The 19,221-nt window shown below is 45.7% G+C and overlaps 1 protein-coding gene across 1 annotated transcript in view; it reads right to left on the bottom strand.

Annotated features, from left to right (window-relative positions):
• Positions 1-19,221, bottom strand: part of Etv6 (ETS variant transcription factor 6) — a 245,338-nt gene that overhangs the window by 12,310 nt on the left and 213,807 nt on the right. Inside the window, 1 exon segment of the mRNA XM_052720472.1 lies at positions 10,702-11,247. Within this exon segment, the coding sequence (XP_052576432.1) occupies positions 10,702-11,247 (546 nt within the window).

Genomic DNA, 19,221 nt, shown 5'->3' with positions numbered 1-19,221 from the left:
CAACAGTCGTGTGCACACGCACATAAGTGCAAGCACATGTGCATGTGGAGGTGAGATATCAATGTTGCATTTTCAATTGCTACCCACTGTATGTTTTGAGACATGGTCTTTCATTAGTAGACTGACCGGCCAGTACGTTCCAGAATCCTCCTGCCTTCACTTACCCAGCAACAGGATTACAGGTGTGTACCTCCAAGCCTGGATCTAGTGTGTTCACCTTAATAAGGTTGACATAAGGCAACAACTACAGTCCTCTGGGCTCCAGGCCTCCTGCAGAGTTCAAACGCAGAGTGGACAGCTCTCCTGACCTCCATCCCACTGCACTTTCTCGTTTTGCTACCATGGCACATTCCTGGTATCACACAACTTATACAACTATACAGCGTCGCTCGGATTACTCCTTCAGTTAAAGGCTTACCCAGCCCTGGGGTTTCACGCCAGTCTTTTCAGAGGCATCAAACTGGGTTCCAGGATGTGACTGCATGATGTGCCCAGTGGATGGCAAACGCAGGGCAGGGCTTGCCAGAGAACAGACTTGACTTGTAAGCTTCAAGAACATTTGTATATTGCAACTTCTTTTCCCTTTCATGAATTTGAAAGTAACCCCAAACAAGCTTCCAATTGATCACTTTAAATGACATTTAATCCAGCAAAGCCAACATTAGCTGCGTAATAAAAACGTTGACATTCAAGACACACTGAATTACTCAGCCACTAACGGAAACAGCAAGGGGAATTTCATGGCATAAAGCAGCTGCTTCAAGCTCAGAGTGTAAGTGGCTTTTTAACACTATTGATTTCTGTTTCTTTAAAAAAAATTACGCCTCGATGATAAAAATAACTGTCTGACCACACAGCCATGTCCTCTCTTATTTACTACCGAAGCATAAGCTATCTGTATTATTTTCCTTTTCAACATTTCTTAAGTAAAAGGCACATCCTTTTGTTCTCTAGATCTCCTGGATACTATTATCAGAGACCACCTGGGATTTCCTAGGTTTGTCTGACTCCATGTTTGTACAGAAGCCCTTGGATCAACAGTAAAAATGGTGTAGTATGATAAATAAAATGCACTAAATTCTAAAAACAGAAGTCCATCCTTCTATATACCGAACATGCATGTATGTTATTTTTCAAACAAAGTTATTTATTAATTTTAAGTGTGTTTCTCTTAAAGAGATGATGGTGAGTGTTAACTGTCAGCTTGAAAAAATATGGAATCACTTGGTAGATGGGCCTCTGGGCATGTGTATGAGGATTATCTTGATTGAGTTAACTGAGATGGGAAGACCTGCCCACTGTGGGTGGTGCTATTCCCTGAGTGGGCTCCTAGAGGGAGAGAGCTGAGCAGCAAAATGCTTTCCTTCCCCTCTGCTTTCTGATCGTAGATGTTGATGCAACCAGCTGCTTTGAGCTCCCACAGCCTTCATTTCCCCACCACCATGTGCTGTACCTTGAGCTGTGAGCCAGAACAAACCCTTTCTCTTTCCAAAATGCTTTTGTCAGAGTATTTTTTTCAGAGCAAAGGGAAAAGAAATTCACACAAGGGTCTTTTTTCCATATAAGGACATCTGGGTATTTTAAAGAAATGTCCATCAGTTGGATCATCTCTTCTCTAAGAGGAAGTTTATGGAATGGATTATCTCAGATAAAGCTGCTTTCCAACTGCAGGAACAGTTCCCTGTTTCCTGATGGGTGAGGTACCCGGCTATCCGCCTCTAAGAAGCATTGTAAAAATCCCTTCCTGTGGTTAGGGAGAAATATTTTTACTCCCACGTCTGTCTCTTACTAGACTTATTGTATGAACTCACAGAACAGAGACTGTAAAAAGATGGGCAATTCACACATAACCAACATGGCTTCTAAAAAAATAAAATAAAATCCCTGTTAGATAAAAACCAATGTTTAAAAATTTTGAGTAGGCAGGTCAAATTATAGACAAAGGGAATGTAATGATGGAGAATAATCTAACTTACCAGAAAGTTTCTAAGAAGGTTATTTTATGTTGTTTTACTGGCTCAAATATAATTTTAAGTGACAGTCTATGAACCCTGCCAGTACCACGGATTTAAGCATATATTACCCATGGGACAAAGCTGAGTGTCCCTAGTTAAGTTTCAAAAACTGATGATCTCACAACTGCTAAGTTTACTAAAAGTTCAGCACCAGAGCAGGTACAGTAAGATAAAATAAAATAAGTGACAGCTGACTTGTGACAGCCACTGTTCTGAGCTGCGGGGTGATTTTTCCATTCTAGGGGGAGTCTGACAAAGTCTGGAGACACTTCCAGTTGTTACAAGTGGGCTGGATGGAGGTGCTTCGGGCGAAGGCTGCACAGGACATGTTCCCACGACAAAGCATTCTTTGGCCTCAATATCAAGAGTATGGAAGTTGGGGTGCTCTGCTTACAGGAACACAGGTTCAGGGCATTAAGGGGACCATCATCTGCCATCCAGGTACTCTTTCCTCCTCCGTCAGCTATCGCCCATTAGTAGAGTCTAGAGACCCAGCACTGTCAACCGTGTGTTGCTATGCAGACATGTGCTTACAATGGACAATCGCTTGCGTTTCGCTGTGGCACAGGAAAACAGAAACCGTGAGGGCACAGCGTGGCACGCTGGGGAAGGGTGCAGCGGAGACAGACAACAGGAACCACCTCAATGCTTCCCGGCTTCATGTGGCTGCCAACAAGGTGGCTCTTCCCGAGTCTGGTTAGTTATGTAGCAGGAGGAAGGGGACACACTCCAGAGAGACACAGGCAGCAGCAGGAGCCTAGCAGAACCTCATCCCTGCTTTGCTACAGGTGGCTGCAGCCTCTGGATTTACATCCAGGGACAGCAAGTGGGGACACGGGGTAACAGTACCCTGAAATTTAAATAAATGGAAATTTCCAGTCTCCCCAAGTCCCATTTCCTCTCAGCCACAGTACTGTTGCTGTTCTATTAAAAAACAAAAAGAAAACCAAAAAAAACCACCACCCTCAGCATTCCTTCTCTTTAGAACTCTTTGATTTCACACTGAAAACAGAGAATAGTGCCTCAGCCAGAATGTGAGAAGTCAGAACCACGTAGAACATTCCAGATGGAGTGGACGGTCACCCCCTCCCAGGGCTCACCTTTATCTTAACCACCTCCTCTAAAAGGGTCATCAGGCAAAGCGCAGGGGACAGAGGACACAGATGCAAATCCTGAAGGAAGCTGGGGAGAGGACTCGGAGGGGTTCACTTTGTGGGTTAGCATCACTCGATACAGACCTTGTCACCTGCCAATGCTGGTGCCAGCTCAGGATGGACCCCTGTGCTGGCTGTACCCGGGCTGCTCCTCTAATCTCCTCCACCCACAGTGTGGCGGCTCTGTCGTGAAGCAGAGAAGGGATCTGACCTGTGGGCACTAACTCACTTGTGTGGTATGCTCCCTGGTTGTTTCACTGTCAATCAAAAGTGCTCCATTATCCCAGTGTTAGAGATAAGAAAGGAGACAAGGCTGGAGTATTAAGCCCTTCTCTGGTACCCAAGAACTGCCTTCCATCCTGCTGACTGCAAAGTCTGGGTGAACGCACAGGTCCACCCTGCTTTCCTGGGGATGCCCTGGCTCGCTATACTAGACCTTACCAAGAAAGGGCTCTGGCCTGAGGGCTCCAGAGGCTCAGTTCCTGAGATGGTGCAGGAGAGGGCTCCACTTTCAGTGTGTGCAAAACAATTACGGGATCCTTCGGCTGATGGAGACATCCCACAACTCTGTCCTCTGAACTCACATGAGACCGTCACCTCTTATCAGTAAAACTTAGGAGTGATTTGTTCCTCAAAAATATTTTTGGTCTTGAAGGCTACTCCTGAGGCTCATTTACAAAGGGGTAGGGGTACCCAAAAGTTTCATTTGAAGTTACTCACACTCCAAATTTCTGGGAAGGAAATGGAGAAGGCAAGTGGGAGGCTGGAGTACAGTGTGTGTCCTCTACTGCCCCAGGATCTCTGAGGCCAAGCCTCCCACCACTGTCCCTGAGTTTTATTTTCTTCCCCCCTTTTATTGAAAATAGATTTTTTTCTCACATAAATCCTGATCACACTTTCCTCTCCCTCTACTCCTCCATTTCTCCCCCCTCCCCTCCCATCCAGATCGATTCCCTTTCTGCCTCTCATGAGAAAACAAGCAGGCATCTAAGAGATAACGATAAAATAAGATAAAACAAACTATCACATTGGAATTGCACAAAACAAACAAACAGAAGTGAGAGAGACCAAGAGAAGGTACAAAAATCAGGGGGCCACTCATTCACACACTCAGGAATCCCACAACAGCACTGAACTGGATGACTTAATATATCCGCGGAGGACCTGCTGCAGACCTGTGCAGGCTGCCTCGCCTGTGAGTTCATTTGTACTCCAATTCTGTTAATTAGAGGGCCTTGTTCTCCTGGTGTCCTCCACCCCCTCTGGCTCTTACACTCTTTCTGCCTTCTCCTCTTCAGGGTTCTCTGAGCCCTGAGGGGAGGGATTTGATGGAGACACTCTGTTTATGGCTGAGTGTTCTAAGGTCTCCTTCTCTGCGCAATGTCTGGCTGTGGGTCTGAACTTGTTCTCATCTTGTCATTAGAGTCATTTTACTTATTGCTACATTTTTTTTTTTTTTAAAGACCAGTAGTATTTGGTTTTATCGCAGGTCTGTGGGTTGGCTAGTCTCTGATTCTTGGTTACCCAAGCAGCACCAGGTATTGGTTCCATCTTGTGGAGTGGGCCTTCAGTCAAATCACATGTTGGTTGTTACTTCCACAGGCTTTGGGCCACCACTGCCCTAGCATATCTTACAGGCAGAGACACCACTGTCCTGGGTTTGTGGCTGACTTGGTGTTTACATGTCTCGTTCGGTAGCCTGCACAGTACCTTCCTGTACTAAAGACACCGGCACACGGAGACGAGGGCTCTATGGGGCAGCAGCTGGACGTCTTCCTGCTCTGTGAGTCGTGTGCCGTCTTCGGCAACGCGGCCTTGCTGTCAGTTCATGGAGAACAACCTAGAGTTTTGGCAACAGCCTGGATTGTTTGGGGATTGCCATGGAACTCCTTTTGCCAACAACTCAATTAGATCTAACCCAGTCCTGGTACTGGAAGCTTCACTTGGTGACAAAAGATGGTCCATTGGAACTCTGTCTCCCCCATTACTTGGTAATTTCATTTAGATAGTCATCACATATGTATGTATTTTAGGACACTTCTGATTAGGTTTCTATACTATCCCCCCAAAATGGCTTGTAATTTTAGGGGTCTCTCCTGTATTCCCCGCTTCTTCCCTCTGGAGGCTTTCTGAGTTGAGTTTCTGTGAACAAATAACTCTTCCACTAAATAAGCCAAAACATGAAAGTATGTAGTTTGGGCTCATGTCTCCCTAGTCAGATGGACTCTTGCAGGTAAGCATTTCTTCAAGCCCCGCCCCCAATATCTAAGGATCTGAAATACTGTCACGAAGTCTGTCAGTGACAGTTGGGAGTGAAGGGATTCTAAATCTTATCGGCTGTGGATCAATGAGCCAACTGACCAATGGCATCCTAAAAGAAGTTCAAGTTTGATAAGACTGGGAGACTGCAGCAAAAGGTTCGAGGTACGCACAGGGCAGGAAAGCATCTGCCACTGTGGGTCATGGGCTTTGACTAAAACCCCCACTTTAGTCTTTTAAAAAGATTTGTCTAAGCCCAGTGTGATGGTGTGCATGGGTAATCCCAGCTCTCAGGAGGTTGAGGCAGGAGAATCAGGAGTTCAAGGCAGCCCTATGTCTTTCATCTAGAATAATGTCTCGTACATAGAAAATACAGGATAATTTTTGAATAAATGACCAAATGTGTGACTACAAATTCAAATATGCCAAGAATCTGTTACTGAGCTGTATTTGATTTTATGTTAATGGTGCTATTGCAATTGTTCTGTATTGTTCTCCGAGCACAGCCTGCAGTCCGAACTTGTCTACTCTCTTACATCATTTGTTATTGTTCTTCTCACGTGCCTCCGACATGCCTCATCACCTAAAGTGCTCAAGTATTTCCTTGCCAGCAAGACTGTGCTTCCTCAGCCTACGTTATGTCTGAGGTTCTCAGAACACTGACTGTTCATGGGAACAGTGATGGGGGACATGGGGCACCCCACTTTTTATGTATAGGCCAATTAGTAAACATTTAAGACTTTGCGGTCATAGGCTCTCTGGAGCAACTCAACTGTATTCATGCTTGGGTTATGGCTTGAAAGCATACATAGCCAACCATTTAAAAAAAGGGTAGCTTTCCCCAATAAACTCATTTACAGAATCAGGTGTTAGCTTCCAATCCTTGTTGGGGAATCTCTGGGTAGAAGGAAACAGTATTTGGGGTAGGTTAGGGACCCTGACTTGAGGCTGTATTACTGATCTCAGTCTTTACAGTCTTTTCCCTAGAAAGTCACTTCTAGTGAACTCATCCAGTCCTAAGAAGGGACTCCAATGCAAACAGCATGATGCTTATCCACAGAGGACATGTTCCAAGGCCTGAAGTGGATACCTGAAACCATGGCTCTGACTGAGTCAATACATACTCAACATACAGTGTTCTTTTTCCTATCTATGCATGCTTATGATGGTGTATGATTTATAAATTACATATAGGAGACTGACAAAGTAATCAGTAATAAAATATTACATTGTAATGACACTTCATAGTGAGTTATTTAAAATAGTTAATTTCCATGTACTATAACTGAAGCTGTAGCTAAAGGGTGGGGGCTACTGTACATCCTGGGAACTTATCCCCCAGCACCACGCCATGTCAGTTCATCAGCGTATAGCTCGGTATCATGGCCAGTGCACTCGATGCCTCTGAAACTCACTGATGGGAAGCTGACCATAAGCCTTCTTCTACATGTGGGAAAAAGTTGGAGGAGATTAGCAGATGCTTCCCACTACCCTCCCCAAACCCTTCCTGAAGACAGATAGTGGGAAATATGGAAGGAAGATAGACAGACAGTGGAAAATATGGAAGGAAAGAAGTCCAATGTTATATAAAAAACTTAAGTCTGCAAGACTGCGGTCCAGAGCGCTCTTAGGTGTCTGAATGCCTGAATCCTCCTCTACCCAGCCAATCCCGTCTGAATGGTAAGAATCTGAGGTTGTGTTTGCTCCACATTGCTAAGTAGTGTTTCTGTCTACACCCTGCAGCTAAGTTACTCATCAGTGTGACATCTGGCAGCACTTTCCTTTCTTCCTGTGCTGTGCTCAATTAAAGGGCTTCAAGGAACCAAGTCTTCTCCTCTAACAGCAGCTTTGGAGAGATCTAACAGCGTCTATGGCTGCGCAGCAGACAGAACCTTACAGTACACACAGCCGTGACTCACAGAATGTGACCTTCAAGAAACAGAATCACTTTTACTAAGATCTTAGGAGCCCAGGAAGACAGAGGGTTGGGGGACACACGGAGGGGGATCCTCCAAAGGGGCAAAGGAGTGTGGGGTTGTCAGTCATCTCTGCAGACAGCTGCAGACACTGTCAGATTGTGGACTTACAGAGCCGGGAGGGACCTCAGTGACCTCCCAACCTGACCCTGGCATTTCACCCCTGCAAAGAGCAATGCCTGCCACTTAAGATGGGTCATCTGGAATCTGGGTACAGTAGGTAACGTATATACTTAGAGATTTTACAACATTTACTAAGATCATAAGAACATGAACATATGTTTGTATGAGACTCAGTCATCCTATAGGAGAGAATGCATTGCCCCCAGAAGATCTAGCCCTAAGATTATCTTCTAGAACATTCTGTCTTCCTAGAGCCAAGGAAAAGCAGAGACCAGCTCTTTCTAAATGTTTTCAAGGCAAGGCATCTATGGATACCAAGGTTCATCACTTGACTGAATATTCCACGAGGCTTCCTGTATTCGTATTATACCAGGTAGCATAAGGCCACTTTCATGCAAGTATATAATGTACTTGAGCACAGCCCACCATACCCGCGACCTCCCCCTGCCCACTCCCCAGCCCCCCCCGTCCCCAGCGCCTTGCTTATTTCCTTTGTTATCCTATATAGTTTCTTATATGTTCATACCTGTACCTATATGAGTTTCAGCATCTACATGAAATCAAAGACCCACAAATAAGAGATAAATGTGATACTTTGCCTTTGTGAGACTAAAATCGCTTAATATGGCTGTTTCCAGTTGCATCTTAATTGATGAGCCTATGTCCGTCACATCACTGATGTCTGAGTATATGCTTCTAAAAGTAGTGGTAGAATTCAACGAAACAGATGTGCAACTTACAAGGGGAAGACAGTCTGTATGTCTAAACAATTCCTTCATCCCTCCCTTCCTCTCTCATGGACGTTGTCCTTCTGGACTTCTATGCCTATCTTAAGATTCTCAAGAAGTCTGTGGCGAGATGAAGGCAGATATGGAAGACCTTGACAAGGCAGCCAGGCCCACAAGGACAGTACTGCAGACAACAGCCAAGGGACAGCAAGGTCACCCAACCCTCTTCTGACCTTGAGGAAAACCTTGGTCTCGGAGCTGGATCATCTTTGTGGTTCCCCTGTACAAATGACCCACGTACATCAAAGGGATTCAAGCTCGAGAGGCCGTCCTGGGAATTATACATAAGCAACGGGCTCTGAGGACACCAGGCAGGGAAACGCCAAGGCAGTGTGCAGCTAAGGCTGTTTCCATCACTCAGCACTTCTCGCCTCATCCCTTTCCTCCAGCTGTCTGAGAAAATTCACGGTTCCGTAAGATTTTTTTCCTTTTTTTGCCCCCTTACCGCTGGCCCTGCAGTTTCTTCATTATTAAAGCAAATCTCACATATAAGTAGAACAATGATACGAACCCCTCTGCCTCCACTCACCCACATAACCACCAAACACCTCATGGCTAACCCCATTTTACCGCACACCCGACACCTCCCCATCACTAACCCTGCAGGACTATTTTGAATTCAATTCCAAGCACACTCCAAGTTTCAGAGTTTTTTTTTTAAAAAATGAGCAAGTCATAGATAGTTGCTGTTTTACTGTTGTGGCTGTGGCTCTGACGATCAAACCTTGGGGCTTTCTGCATGCTGGACAAGCATTCTACCACTGAGCCACACTTCCTTTTCTCTCTCTCTCTCTCTCTCTCTCTCTCTCTCTCTCTCTCTCTCTCTCTCTCTCTCTCCTCTCTCTTTCTCTGTGTGAGTGCGCACACATGCTTGAGCATCTGTGTATATGTGGAGGCCAAAGAACAATCTCGGGTGTTGTTCCTCAGGTGCTGTCTACCTTGTCTTTTGAGACAGGGTCATTCTCTCACTGGTCTGGAACTGGCCAAGTAGGCTAGGCTTGTTGGTCAGCAAGTCCCAAGGAAATGAAATGCACATCTCTGCTTCACTAGCACCGGAATTACAAGCGCATGTCACAACACCTGGGGTCAGCAGACTACAGAGCACTCTCCTGCCTGAGCTCTCTCCCCAGACTCTCCATTTTACTTTCTTAATTCAACATCTTTAGCAATAAAACTGAGGCAACAGTAGAGGTGTACTCGGGGCCAGGAAAAAAGATCTAGAAATAAATGATTTGAACAATAACAACAACAACAACAACCACAACAACAAGAGACAAAAGTCAAGGCGGAGGTGAAGCAGGCCTTTCGTTGGGAACTGTCCCACATGGGTAGGCAGCGGCAGTATCAACGGGGGAGAAGGGCCATTTATTCCTACCACCTGAACAGGTCTCTGTCCTAACTCCAGGTCTCTTTCCACTAAGGGAAACACAGCCACTTGTTTCAGTCCCTCCATCCCTGTGAAGCCTCCTGGCTCCTCCAGTCCGAACAGAGATTCTGCTCTTCCTCACCACTTCATTACTCTGCCGGACAGAAGGCACCCAATGAACGCCTGTACACTGCATGGATAAGAAGTAAAACTTCCATCGTTCTGTCCTGTATCTTCATGGTATTTACATGTGCTTCTCCACTAAATTCTCAATTCTACTAGGGAGGATGCTGTGTGCTAAATCAGTGCTGTATATGGTACATTGGATGCGTTTATCTGTACATCATAGGTACCCCATAATGTCTCATGAAGGGAGAGACATCCTCTAGGAAAAGACTTCACCTTGCCAAACTTGCACAGGCCTTCTGGAAATTCCACGTAAACCGCGGGCAGGCTAGCAAAATTCTAATTGATAGAGTCTTATCCATCCTCCTTGGTTTCTTGTTAGGAGAGCCATTTGGGTTTTCCAACATAACCCAAAAAGAATCTGGGAGTGGGTTTTCTCTGTCTAAATGACTGGCAACACCTGTCTAACACCCCAATCTCAATTTCGCCTCCACCAAGTCGCTGCCCACAGGACAGAATTACAGGCGTGAATCTGAGACAAAGGTTCTTTGCGCTGTGTCTGGTCATTAATTAGCACCTGGAGACTTCAGGATGGGGCCATTAGAGTACTCATAAACCTTTGATTTTAAATGTTTTCGCTTGGCCTTGCTTCTGAGGTGACTCTCCTTGTGAGCTGGATGGAGGACATTCCTTCCTTAACATTTCTGAGGCTCATTAACTCCTCCCTTCCCAGTGGCTCATTAACCAGGCCATTAGGGACTCCGTCTCATGTAGACAGAAGCTTCCCTCGCCCTCCCCAAACCTTTGCAGGCACATTACACTGGGAGTGTGCGGGTCTAGCTGCATGGCTTCTGCTGCGTGGTGACGGGCTGCGAGAGGGCTGGGCTCACTCACCTGCTATTCTCCCAATGGGCATGGCGTGCTCTTCAGGTGGGGACACGGAGACCATGATGTGGTTCATGTAAGCCAGGTCCTCCCGGTGAGACAGGTTCATGGGCTTCCCTTCCCTATGCAGCCCATCTTCAGAGAGCCGGGACTGTTTGAAATCCACTGAGTGCCGGGGGTTCAGGATCAAAGGGTGCATGATGGGGCTGGGCATCAGCTGGATCACTCGCGTGCTCTCCTGCCAGGGGCTGGAGGGCTTCGGGTTGGACTCCGAGGATGGTGGGCAGTGATTATTCTCCATAGGAGACACTGACAGGGGGTAGGATTCCTGGTGGTTGTTTTCCTGCTGAAGCCTTGGTCCCTGGGCCCTCTCAGCTGGCGAGAGGCGGCGGATCATGTTGTCCAGAGGGGACCGCAGGGGCCGCTGCTCGGGGTCAGGAGAAGGCCTGTGGTTTGTGGTGATGGGTGACCGAGGACGATGTAAGAGTTCAATGGTGGGAGGGTTGTGGTGCACACTCTCTGCAGGTGGCCTGGGCGTCCTCTGCACACAGTTATCTGTGGGCAAAAGGAAAGACACTCACAGATCCCGGTAAACCTGCAGCCCTGTGACCTCACAATTGCTCTGTAGGCAGCTGTACTGGGGCACGGAGCCTCTCTAACCCAGATTCCCATGTCGGTCCCTTTTCTCAAAACAAAACATACTTGAAATCGCTTTCCTACCCCAGACAAGCTAGGAATGCCCATCGACATTCCACCCAGCATATGTCGGTGCCTGATAAACACAAGGAACCCAATTCCCTTCTTTATCTTGTCCTTGCTGGACTCCCCTCTGCAGCTTCCAGAGGTGGAGGGTTCTTAGGATTCTCTCCAGAAGCTCGGGTGAGCTTTCATCTTCATTTTCTCTATCTCCAGGGGTCATTACCGCTGGTAACAATGACGATTAGTGATGACTCTATTCTAGGTACTGGGTTTAATTATTTAAAACTTGGAACACTCTTAAGGAGATACACTATTATTCTTGCTTCACAGATGATAAAACTGAGTCACAGGCAACTCACCCCATGTGGCCAATGGATAAAGGATTAGAATCAGATTCTAAAACCTGCACATATACAGCACTTTGTGTCACACAGACCCCCAGGGTGCAAAATCAAACAGAAACCTGCTTTCAACAGCAACAGTTGTTGTTTTCATAGAACGGTGATTTTATACTTGAGAGAGCTTTTAGAAGCTTGCCCTTGAGTGCATGGATCTCACACAGGCTCAGAGTTAGGAGAGGCAAGTAGGAAGGACAGATGCATGGGTACCCCAACAACACATGCTCTCCACTGAACTTGAATTTACATGCTGCTGAGGGCATGTACTGTATACAGATCCAGAACTGAAGTAGCTGTGGGCTGAGCTGAGGCTGGACCAGCTCAGAGGTGATCTGGGTTCCCTTAGAAAGTCCAGTCCCATAAAAACATGTGAGCTCACATCTATCTTTATGGGGTACTCTAGCCATGTGTGTTCCTGGGGTAGTCTCAGCAGAAGAATGAGCACTTTAGCTGATCCCTATTCTGGTCACAGACTTACCTGTAGTTCTAAGTGTCAAAACAATGCCAAAGATAATACCCTTGTCTATATGTAGAACCTGAAAAGGGGAAATGAGCCTCTACCAGGGTCAGTAGTCAGAGAGAGAGGTGGGGTTCCCTTAAGGTTTATACTGGGTTAGCATGAAAATGGAGGTTTTTTTTTTTAAAAAAATTTTTAAAAATTCCACTACACCTCCCTGATCACATGAGGTGGTGAACAAAAGAAACGCTGAACATGGCATTTGAGACTCACAGGAAGGGAAAGTATCTGTTTCATGACTATTGTATGATCTGTTGTCATAAATTCAAAAAACTCTTCTTCATTGGGACAAATATCATAGGATACTTGTTTAATAATCTAGATTACTAAATAATAGAGTACTAATCAACTGGGAAAAGGAATGAGAGCTATCTCAAAATTTTGCTGAGGGCCAGCATGCAGGCGATATGGCCAGATAGGAAAGGGCCAGTAAAGGATTCAAAACTGCCGCCATTCATCTGGCGAGAGAAAGAGGAGTTCCAGTTGCAATAATGGCAGTGGTTCACTCAGACAGACTTTATAGAAACCTCCTACAGACAGACTTTATAGAAACCTTCTACAGATAGACTTTATAGGAACCTCCTACAGATAGACTTCATAGAAACTGGATATAATACACTCAAAAAAGCCATGTAAAAACACTGGACAGTGACCCCACGTAGACAAAAACACGAGGGACTTTATTCTTAAAAGATGGGACCTTCACAGAGCAAGACATTATTTAGTTTTCCCCCAAGAATACCTTCATCAGTGCAGCATGAAGAAGTCTGACGATGAACAGAAAGTCACATGACCTGTCAGGACACAAGTGGATGCCCAAATGGCAGAAACTTGTGGAATCCTCATCAAGGGTAGGGTACCAGAGAGATGATCTAATAAACACCACGCTAACGTTCTCTCAAATTCTTGTCTGACACCTGAACAATACACACACAGGGGAGATTCAAAAGCAGTGGTTGCATGGCTGAAAGTTATAAGAAGTCGCAGCTCCTGGCCACTGGAGTGGAGAAGCAGGTCAGAGTTTGAGTCTCATTAAGTTAAAAGGCCCTGTCAACACCCCAGGCTGCCCACTACCCTAGCATGGCCACGTGTTAGTGTGGTAAATCCCGTGTTACCGTGCAAAGGGATCTTGCTGAGGGCTAAAGGCAAAACTGAGGCCGATTTGCCACAATGAAATGTAAATTAGCCTCCACACACTAGAAGGGACTGGCTAACAAATTAACTGGCTGAAAGAATAAGAGTCAATTCTCTTCAAAGGAATATAACGAAACCCAGTCTCTACAATGAGTTATCTGTTAAGTTCAATATCAATACAGTTTTTCTAGACATAGAAGATGTGATCTATTATCAAAAAGTCACCAACAGAAACAGATTCTGCGACTCTGATGGGATTAGCTAAAGAGATTTTAAAGGAATTTAAGGTAGCTATAAGTATTTCAGGGACATCACAGTCACAATGAGTAATGACAAACAGGAACTGTCAAAAGAGAAAGTAGAAACTTAGTAAACAAAAATGAAGGTTCTAGAACCAAAATGTACACTCTATGAAATGTAAGAGTAGATTGGACAGACTTAATAGCATACTGGAGATTGAAAGGATTAGAAACGTATTAAAATCAAACACCAAATACGCCTAGAGTGTAGAAGAAAATGGATGGGAGAGAGAGGGGAAAGAATAATGGCCAAATTTAAGTGACGAGAGCCACAATGTCAACAACAAACTCGAAAGTTCCAGAAGCTCAGCAAACCCACGCTGGTTCCACACAACGGAAATCACACCCAGGCATTTGACAGCAAAACAACTGAAAGTCATAAGAAAAGAGACAGTTTGTCCTGGGTGTGGAGGTGTATGTAATCTTAGCACTTGGGAGGCCGAGGCAGGAGGACTGCTAGTAAAAATCAGTGGTGTGGGGGGGGGGGTAGTACGGGGTGGCTTATTATCAGAATAAGCACAAGAATTCTTCATCTAAACCCCTCCAGAATCTGAAACTTGCTGAGTGTGTCTACAAAATGCCTGCACACCCCCCCCCCCCCCCGTGGAAAATGCCTGCACCACCCCCCCCCCCCCCCGCGGAAAATGCCTGCACCCCGCCCCCCCCCGCGTGGAAAATGCCACATCATCGAAATTTGTTTCATCAACAAAACAGTTGAAAAATATTCTATCAAATTTCCTTCAGACTACATGTGTAGTGTATGTATGAAATACAAATAGCTTTCATGTTTAGACTTGGGTCCTGTCACCAACCTGTCTCACCGTAAGCAAACCACTCCAAAATCCAGAAAAACAAAAAACAACCAAACAAAAAAACAACCCAAATCTAAACTTGGGATCCAAGCCTCTTATAAAGGCCAGTCAAAGGCAGCCAACAGGCATTATGTGGTTGCTGCATTGTGACTACCTGCTTTATAGAGGGCTTGGGGAGATCCACCAACCACTTGCAACTTGAGGCCCTTTCTTAGACTTCGCTTCACACTGTATACAGCATTTCCAGCTGGTGATCATGGAAAGGATGTGCAGAGGACCTACTGGGGTTGAGCTGAAGTCCTGGCTCTGGGCTTCTGGTTTTATAAATGGCCTTTATCCTTCTAGGCCTATCCAGAACTAATTATGGATGGGATGATGCTGGGAGGTGAAGAAGAGCCAGGTGAGGTATGGGGGAAACAGTCTGGTGGTGACTAATGCTTGACAGTACTTGTGGGGCTTGATAGTTTCTATTATAAAAAGTGTTTTTCTTTCCCTCCCTCCCTTCCTTCCTTTTTTGGAGACAGGGTTTCTTTGTGCAGCCCTAGCTATCCTGAAACTCCCTCTGTAGTCCAGGCTGGCCTTGAACCACAGATATCCACCTGCTTCTGCCTCCAGAGTGCTGGGATTAAATGTGTGTGTCACCATCGCCTGACTCTTTCTTAAGAGACAGGGTCTCACACTGTAGCAGTTCAAACTCAAAGCAATCCCCTTGCCTCAGCCTCCCAAGTGCTAGGATTATAGGCATGAGCTACTACGAAGTCCTGACAAATCTTGCCAGCTCTAGGTTGGAATGGCACACGACATTCGCCTCATTTTACTTCAGGGTACTGACTCAATGGTGTTATCTTATGTTTAATTAAGTCTTAACGTCTAAGATTTAATAATCTTATGACAGAAGTGACCTTTTGGTGACAAGGCAAATATTCTTTTTATAGCTAATAAGGACCTAAACTCTGCCCTCCATAAAGACAAATTTAAATATCTCTTTTTGCTGAAAAGACGTCTCTCTTTACTTAAGAGATTATTAAGGTTTAACAAGACTCAAGGATCATGGAGACCATGTACTAGGAAAAACTACCCCATTTCCGGAGTCCATTTCTCATCTTCTAAATTACAAAACAGACACAGGCGTTGGCCAATAATCTGGTTACCTGCAGGTTCTCTTTGATGTCCGGGCTTCAAGGCTGGGGTGTGGGTGTACCATGGGGGCAAGCCTTAGGAAGTCAGGGAGGGCTGTGAGTGGAAGCACTTTCATGCCAAGGGGAAAAGGGGAACTGATGTAATGTCCTGGAGAGATTTCACTCTCTGTTCCTGCCCAGATCCTGGAGAACAATGAAGGAGGGAGACAGTGCTCCAGATAATTCCACTCAGCCTGGACTTCAGACTCAGGATCCTGGGCAGGAACAAGACGTGGAGGAGCTTTATTTATTTATTTCTCTGCAGACACTACCGAAAGAGGAAGCACTTGATGAAGCTGATAACATTAATGGTAGACAAGTGGATCTCAGGGTATTTAATTCCAGGCTCCTAGTGGTCTGGGCATAGCCACCGTGAAGGTTGAAAAGCCTGCAACAAGACCTTCCAAGCTTTGTTTCAGTGTACAAAGCTTGCACCCACGGACGGAGTGGGCTCTGATGCTCCTGCCCTGCTGCTGCCTGTTGCTCTGTTATTATAAGTTGGCAGCCGAGCATGGAAACTGCAGAGGCCAGACCCGGCAGGCAGAAGGGCTCCGGACACAGGAAATGTGCTGCTCGGACAGCGGGTGCATGAAATCCCTCAGATGTAGGAGTCTTCTGTCTAAGGCTTTTTTTTTTCTTTCTTTTTTTTTTTTTTTTTTTTGGTTTGGCCTTGATGTCTGGGTTTGTGCTTGGTAAGTTGCTCAACTGGGAAACTGGGAAACTGTCCACACCACCCTGGTTCTGAAGGTCTTGATAGGGGAGGGAAACACATAAGGAGAAGGGAGGGAGAGCCACACATAATGCGTGTAGGCACTGAGGCATGCGAGGAAAAAGCCCAAAGCCTGGTAAAGCATATTCATTCTGGCTGACAGTGTGCTTTCTGAGCCCAGAGCTTTGTTTTTATAAACGTCTTTAGACACAGAGGATCCCATTCCTTCAACCAAACAAATAAATCAGGACTCTGGATGAAAATAAGAGGTCTGTCTTATTTTCTTTCATATCACTTATTAGAAAAGCACCCCCCCCCCAGGTGTGTTTGAGACAGGGTCTTCGATGGCTAGTCTTGATTGTCAACTTGATAGGATTTGGAATCACCATGGAAACCTACCTCTGGGTGTGGTTCAGGGTGTTCTCAGAAAAGTTTAAGTGAAGTGGGAAGACCCTGAATGTGGGTGGCTCCATCCTACGGCTAGGATTATAGACTTAATGAAGTGGGGAAGCAAGCCGAGCATTCATGTCTCCCCGCTCCCTGACTGTGGATACAATGTGATTGGTTGCTCCACCTTCCTGCCACCATGCTTTGCCCACAATGATGAACTGTGTCTTCAAACTGTGAGCCCAAACTGACTTTCCATTTACCTTGTTTTTGTTTGGTATCTTGTCATAGCAATGAGAAAAGTAACTACTATAGAATCTCATGTAGATTAGGCTGGCCTTGAACTCACCACATAGGTAACAATGACCTTGAATTCCTGATCCTTTTGTTCTATCATCTCTATTTCAATTCATCCAAATGCCCCAATTCAGTCACATTTATAAACAATGAATAAGTCTAAAAAGGTTATGGCAAGTATCTCATGTCCATCTACCACCTGTCAGCATCACATGTCACCCCGTGTTATCCCCAGGCTCAGAGAAGTGAGGTATGGAATCATCAGCCTCAGGCCACTTGTGTTTCACAGTGTTCCAGAGGGGACCACGCCTCAGCAGTTTGTAAAAGACTACCAGGAACTATGAATGATACAGAGCTAAACAAAAGTTAAAGAGTCTGGTTAAAGGCCCCTGAGATGGAATTTAAAGTATATTTCACACACAGCCTCATATTCTCTTGGTCCTATTACTGGATTGTTGAACTCTGCCCTCACACCCCAAAATCATATGTTCTAACTTGCAGGATCTCACAATGTGGCCTTATTTGGAAAGAAGATCCTTGAAGACATAATTAGTTAAGAGGAAGCTATTTTACATCCCAGTGAACTTGACAAAACCCAGAGTCACCTGAGAAAAGTCTCAATGGAGGGGTTGCAAAGATCACATTAGTTATGGGCAAGTTTGTGGAGGATTATCTTGACTGTTACTGGATAGGAGGGCCCGGCTCACTGTGGGCAGCACCATTCCCTGGGCAGATGATTCTGGCCTGGGTAAGAAAGCTAGCTGAGTGTTATCCTGGGAATAAGCCTGGGAGACAGCCAGCAAGAGACATTCCTCCACTGTTTCTTCTTCTTTTTTGTGAAAGGAAGAATGGGGACAAGTTTAGGAAAAACAACGGGGCGGGCTAGCTGTAAATCTTGGCAGCTGCCCGAAGAAGGGGAATGGAGAAGAGAAGGAAAAGCTGCCATTTGCAAGAGAGAACAACAAGCAGTCACGTGGCAAAAGAAGGAGGGGCTTCAGACAAAGTGAGAGAGTTCAGAATGCCAGGAAAAACACGCATAGCCCTGGGTCAGTAACCAAAACAGGATACAGAAAAGTAAAAGAAAAAGTTACGTTCTTCCGAGTCCTAACTCTGAAAAGTTGGCAAGCTGCATGGTAGAGGCTCCACGGTGCTGTCTGGTGGAAGAGGCTACAGGTGACTGTCCCGCCATGATTTCCGCATCAAGTTCCGGCTCTGGCTTCCTTCAGTGATGGGAATGTAATCTGTGAGCTGAAACAAGGTCTTCCCCCTCCGTGGTTACTTTAGCTTAGCTTTACATTTATTTAGTTAAAACTTTTATTAGATGTGTATGCGTGTTCTGCCTGCATGCATGTCTGTGAACCATGTGCCTGCAGTGCCAAGGGAGGCTGCAAGGGGGAATCGGATCCTCTGTAACTGGAGTTACAGACAGTTGTTGCCGGCCATGTAGATGCTGGGAACTGAACCTGGGTCCTCTGGAAGAACAGCAAGTGCTCTTTTTCTTCTTCATTTTGTTTTGTTTTTGTAGACAGGGTTTCTTTGTTAATAGCCTTGAACTCACTTTGTAGAACAGGCTGGGTTCAAACTCACAGAGGTCCTCCTGCCTCTGCAACCCAAGTGCTGGGATTAAAGCTATGTGCCACCACCTGGCTGCAAATGCTGTTCTTAACCCCTGAGGCATCTCTCTAGTCCTAGTGTTTTTTGGTCATGGTGCTTGTCACAGTAGTAGAGGGGGAACCAGAATACCTTTTCAGTCAATATAACTGATGCCCTTACAAAAAAGGAGATTGTGGGCATGGACACACACACACACACACACACACACACACACACACACACACACACACACACACACACACACAGGGATAATGTTACATAAAGAGCAAGGCAGGACCTCCAAGACAAGCACCACTATTGATTAACTGCCAACCAGCCTTCTGTAGCTAAGACTGGGTCTTGGACCATGTCCTTTCTCTCAGTCCTCAAGGAGACTGACCCTGAACCCATGTTCTGGAACAGGACAACCGAAAGCACTGTGTGCAGCAGCTGTCTAGTGTGTGGTGTTCATTATGGCAGCCTAGCAAAATGCTATACCTCCTTGT

Source organism: Peromyscus californicus, unplaced genomic scaffold (assembly GCF_007827085.1).
Source record: "Peromyscus californicus insignis strain IS unplaced genomic scaffold, ASM782708v3 Scaffold_6__1_contigs__length_162567912, whole genome shotgun sequence".
In the NCBI taxonomy this organism is placed as follows: Eukaryota; Metazoa; Chordata; class Mammalia; order Rodentia; family Cricetidae; genus Peromyscus; species Peromyscus californicus.
This window is presented reverse-complemented; position numbering and strand designations above follow the sequence as displayed.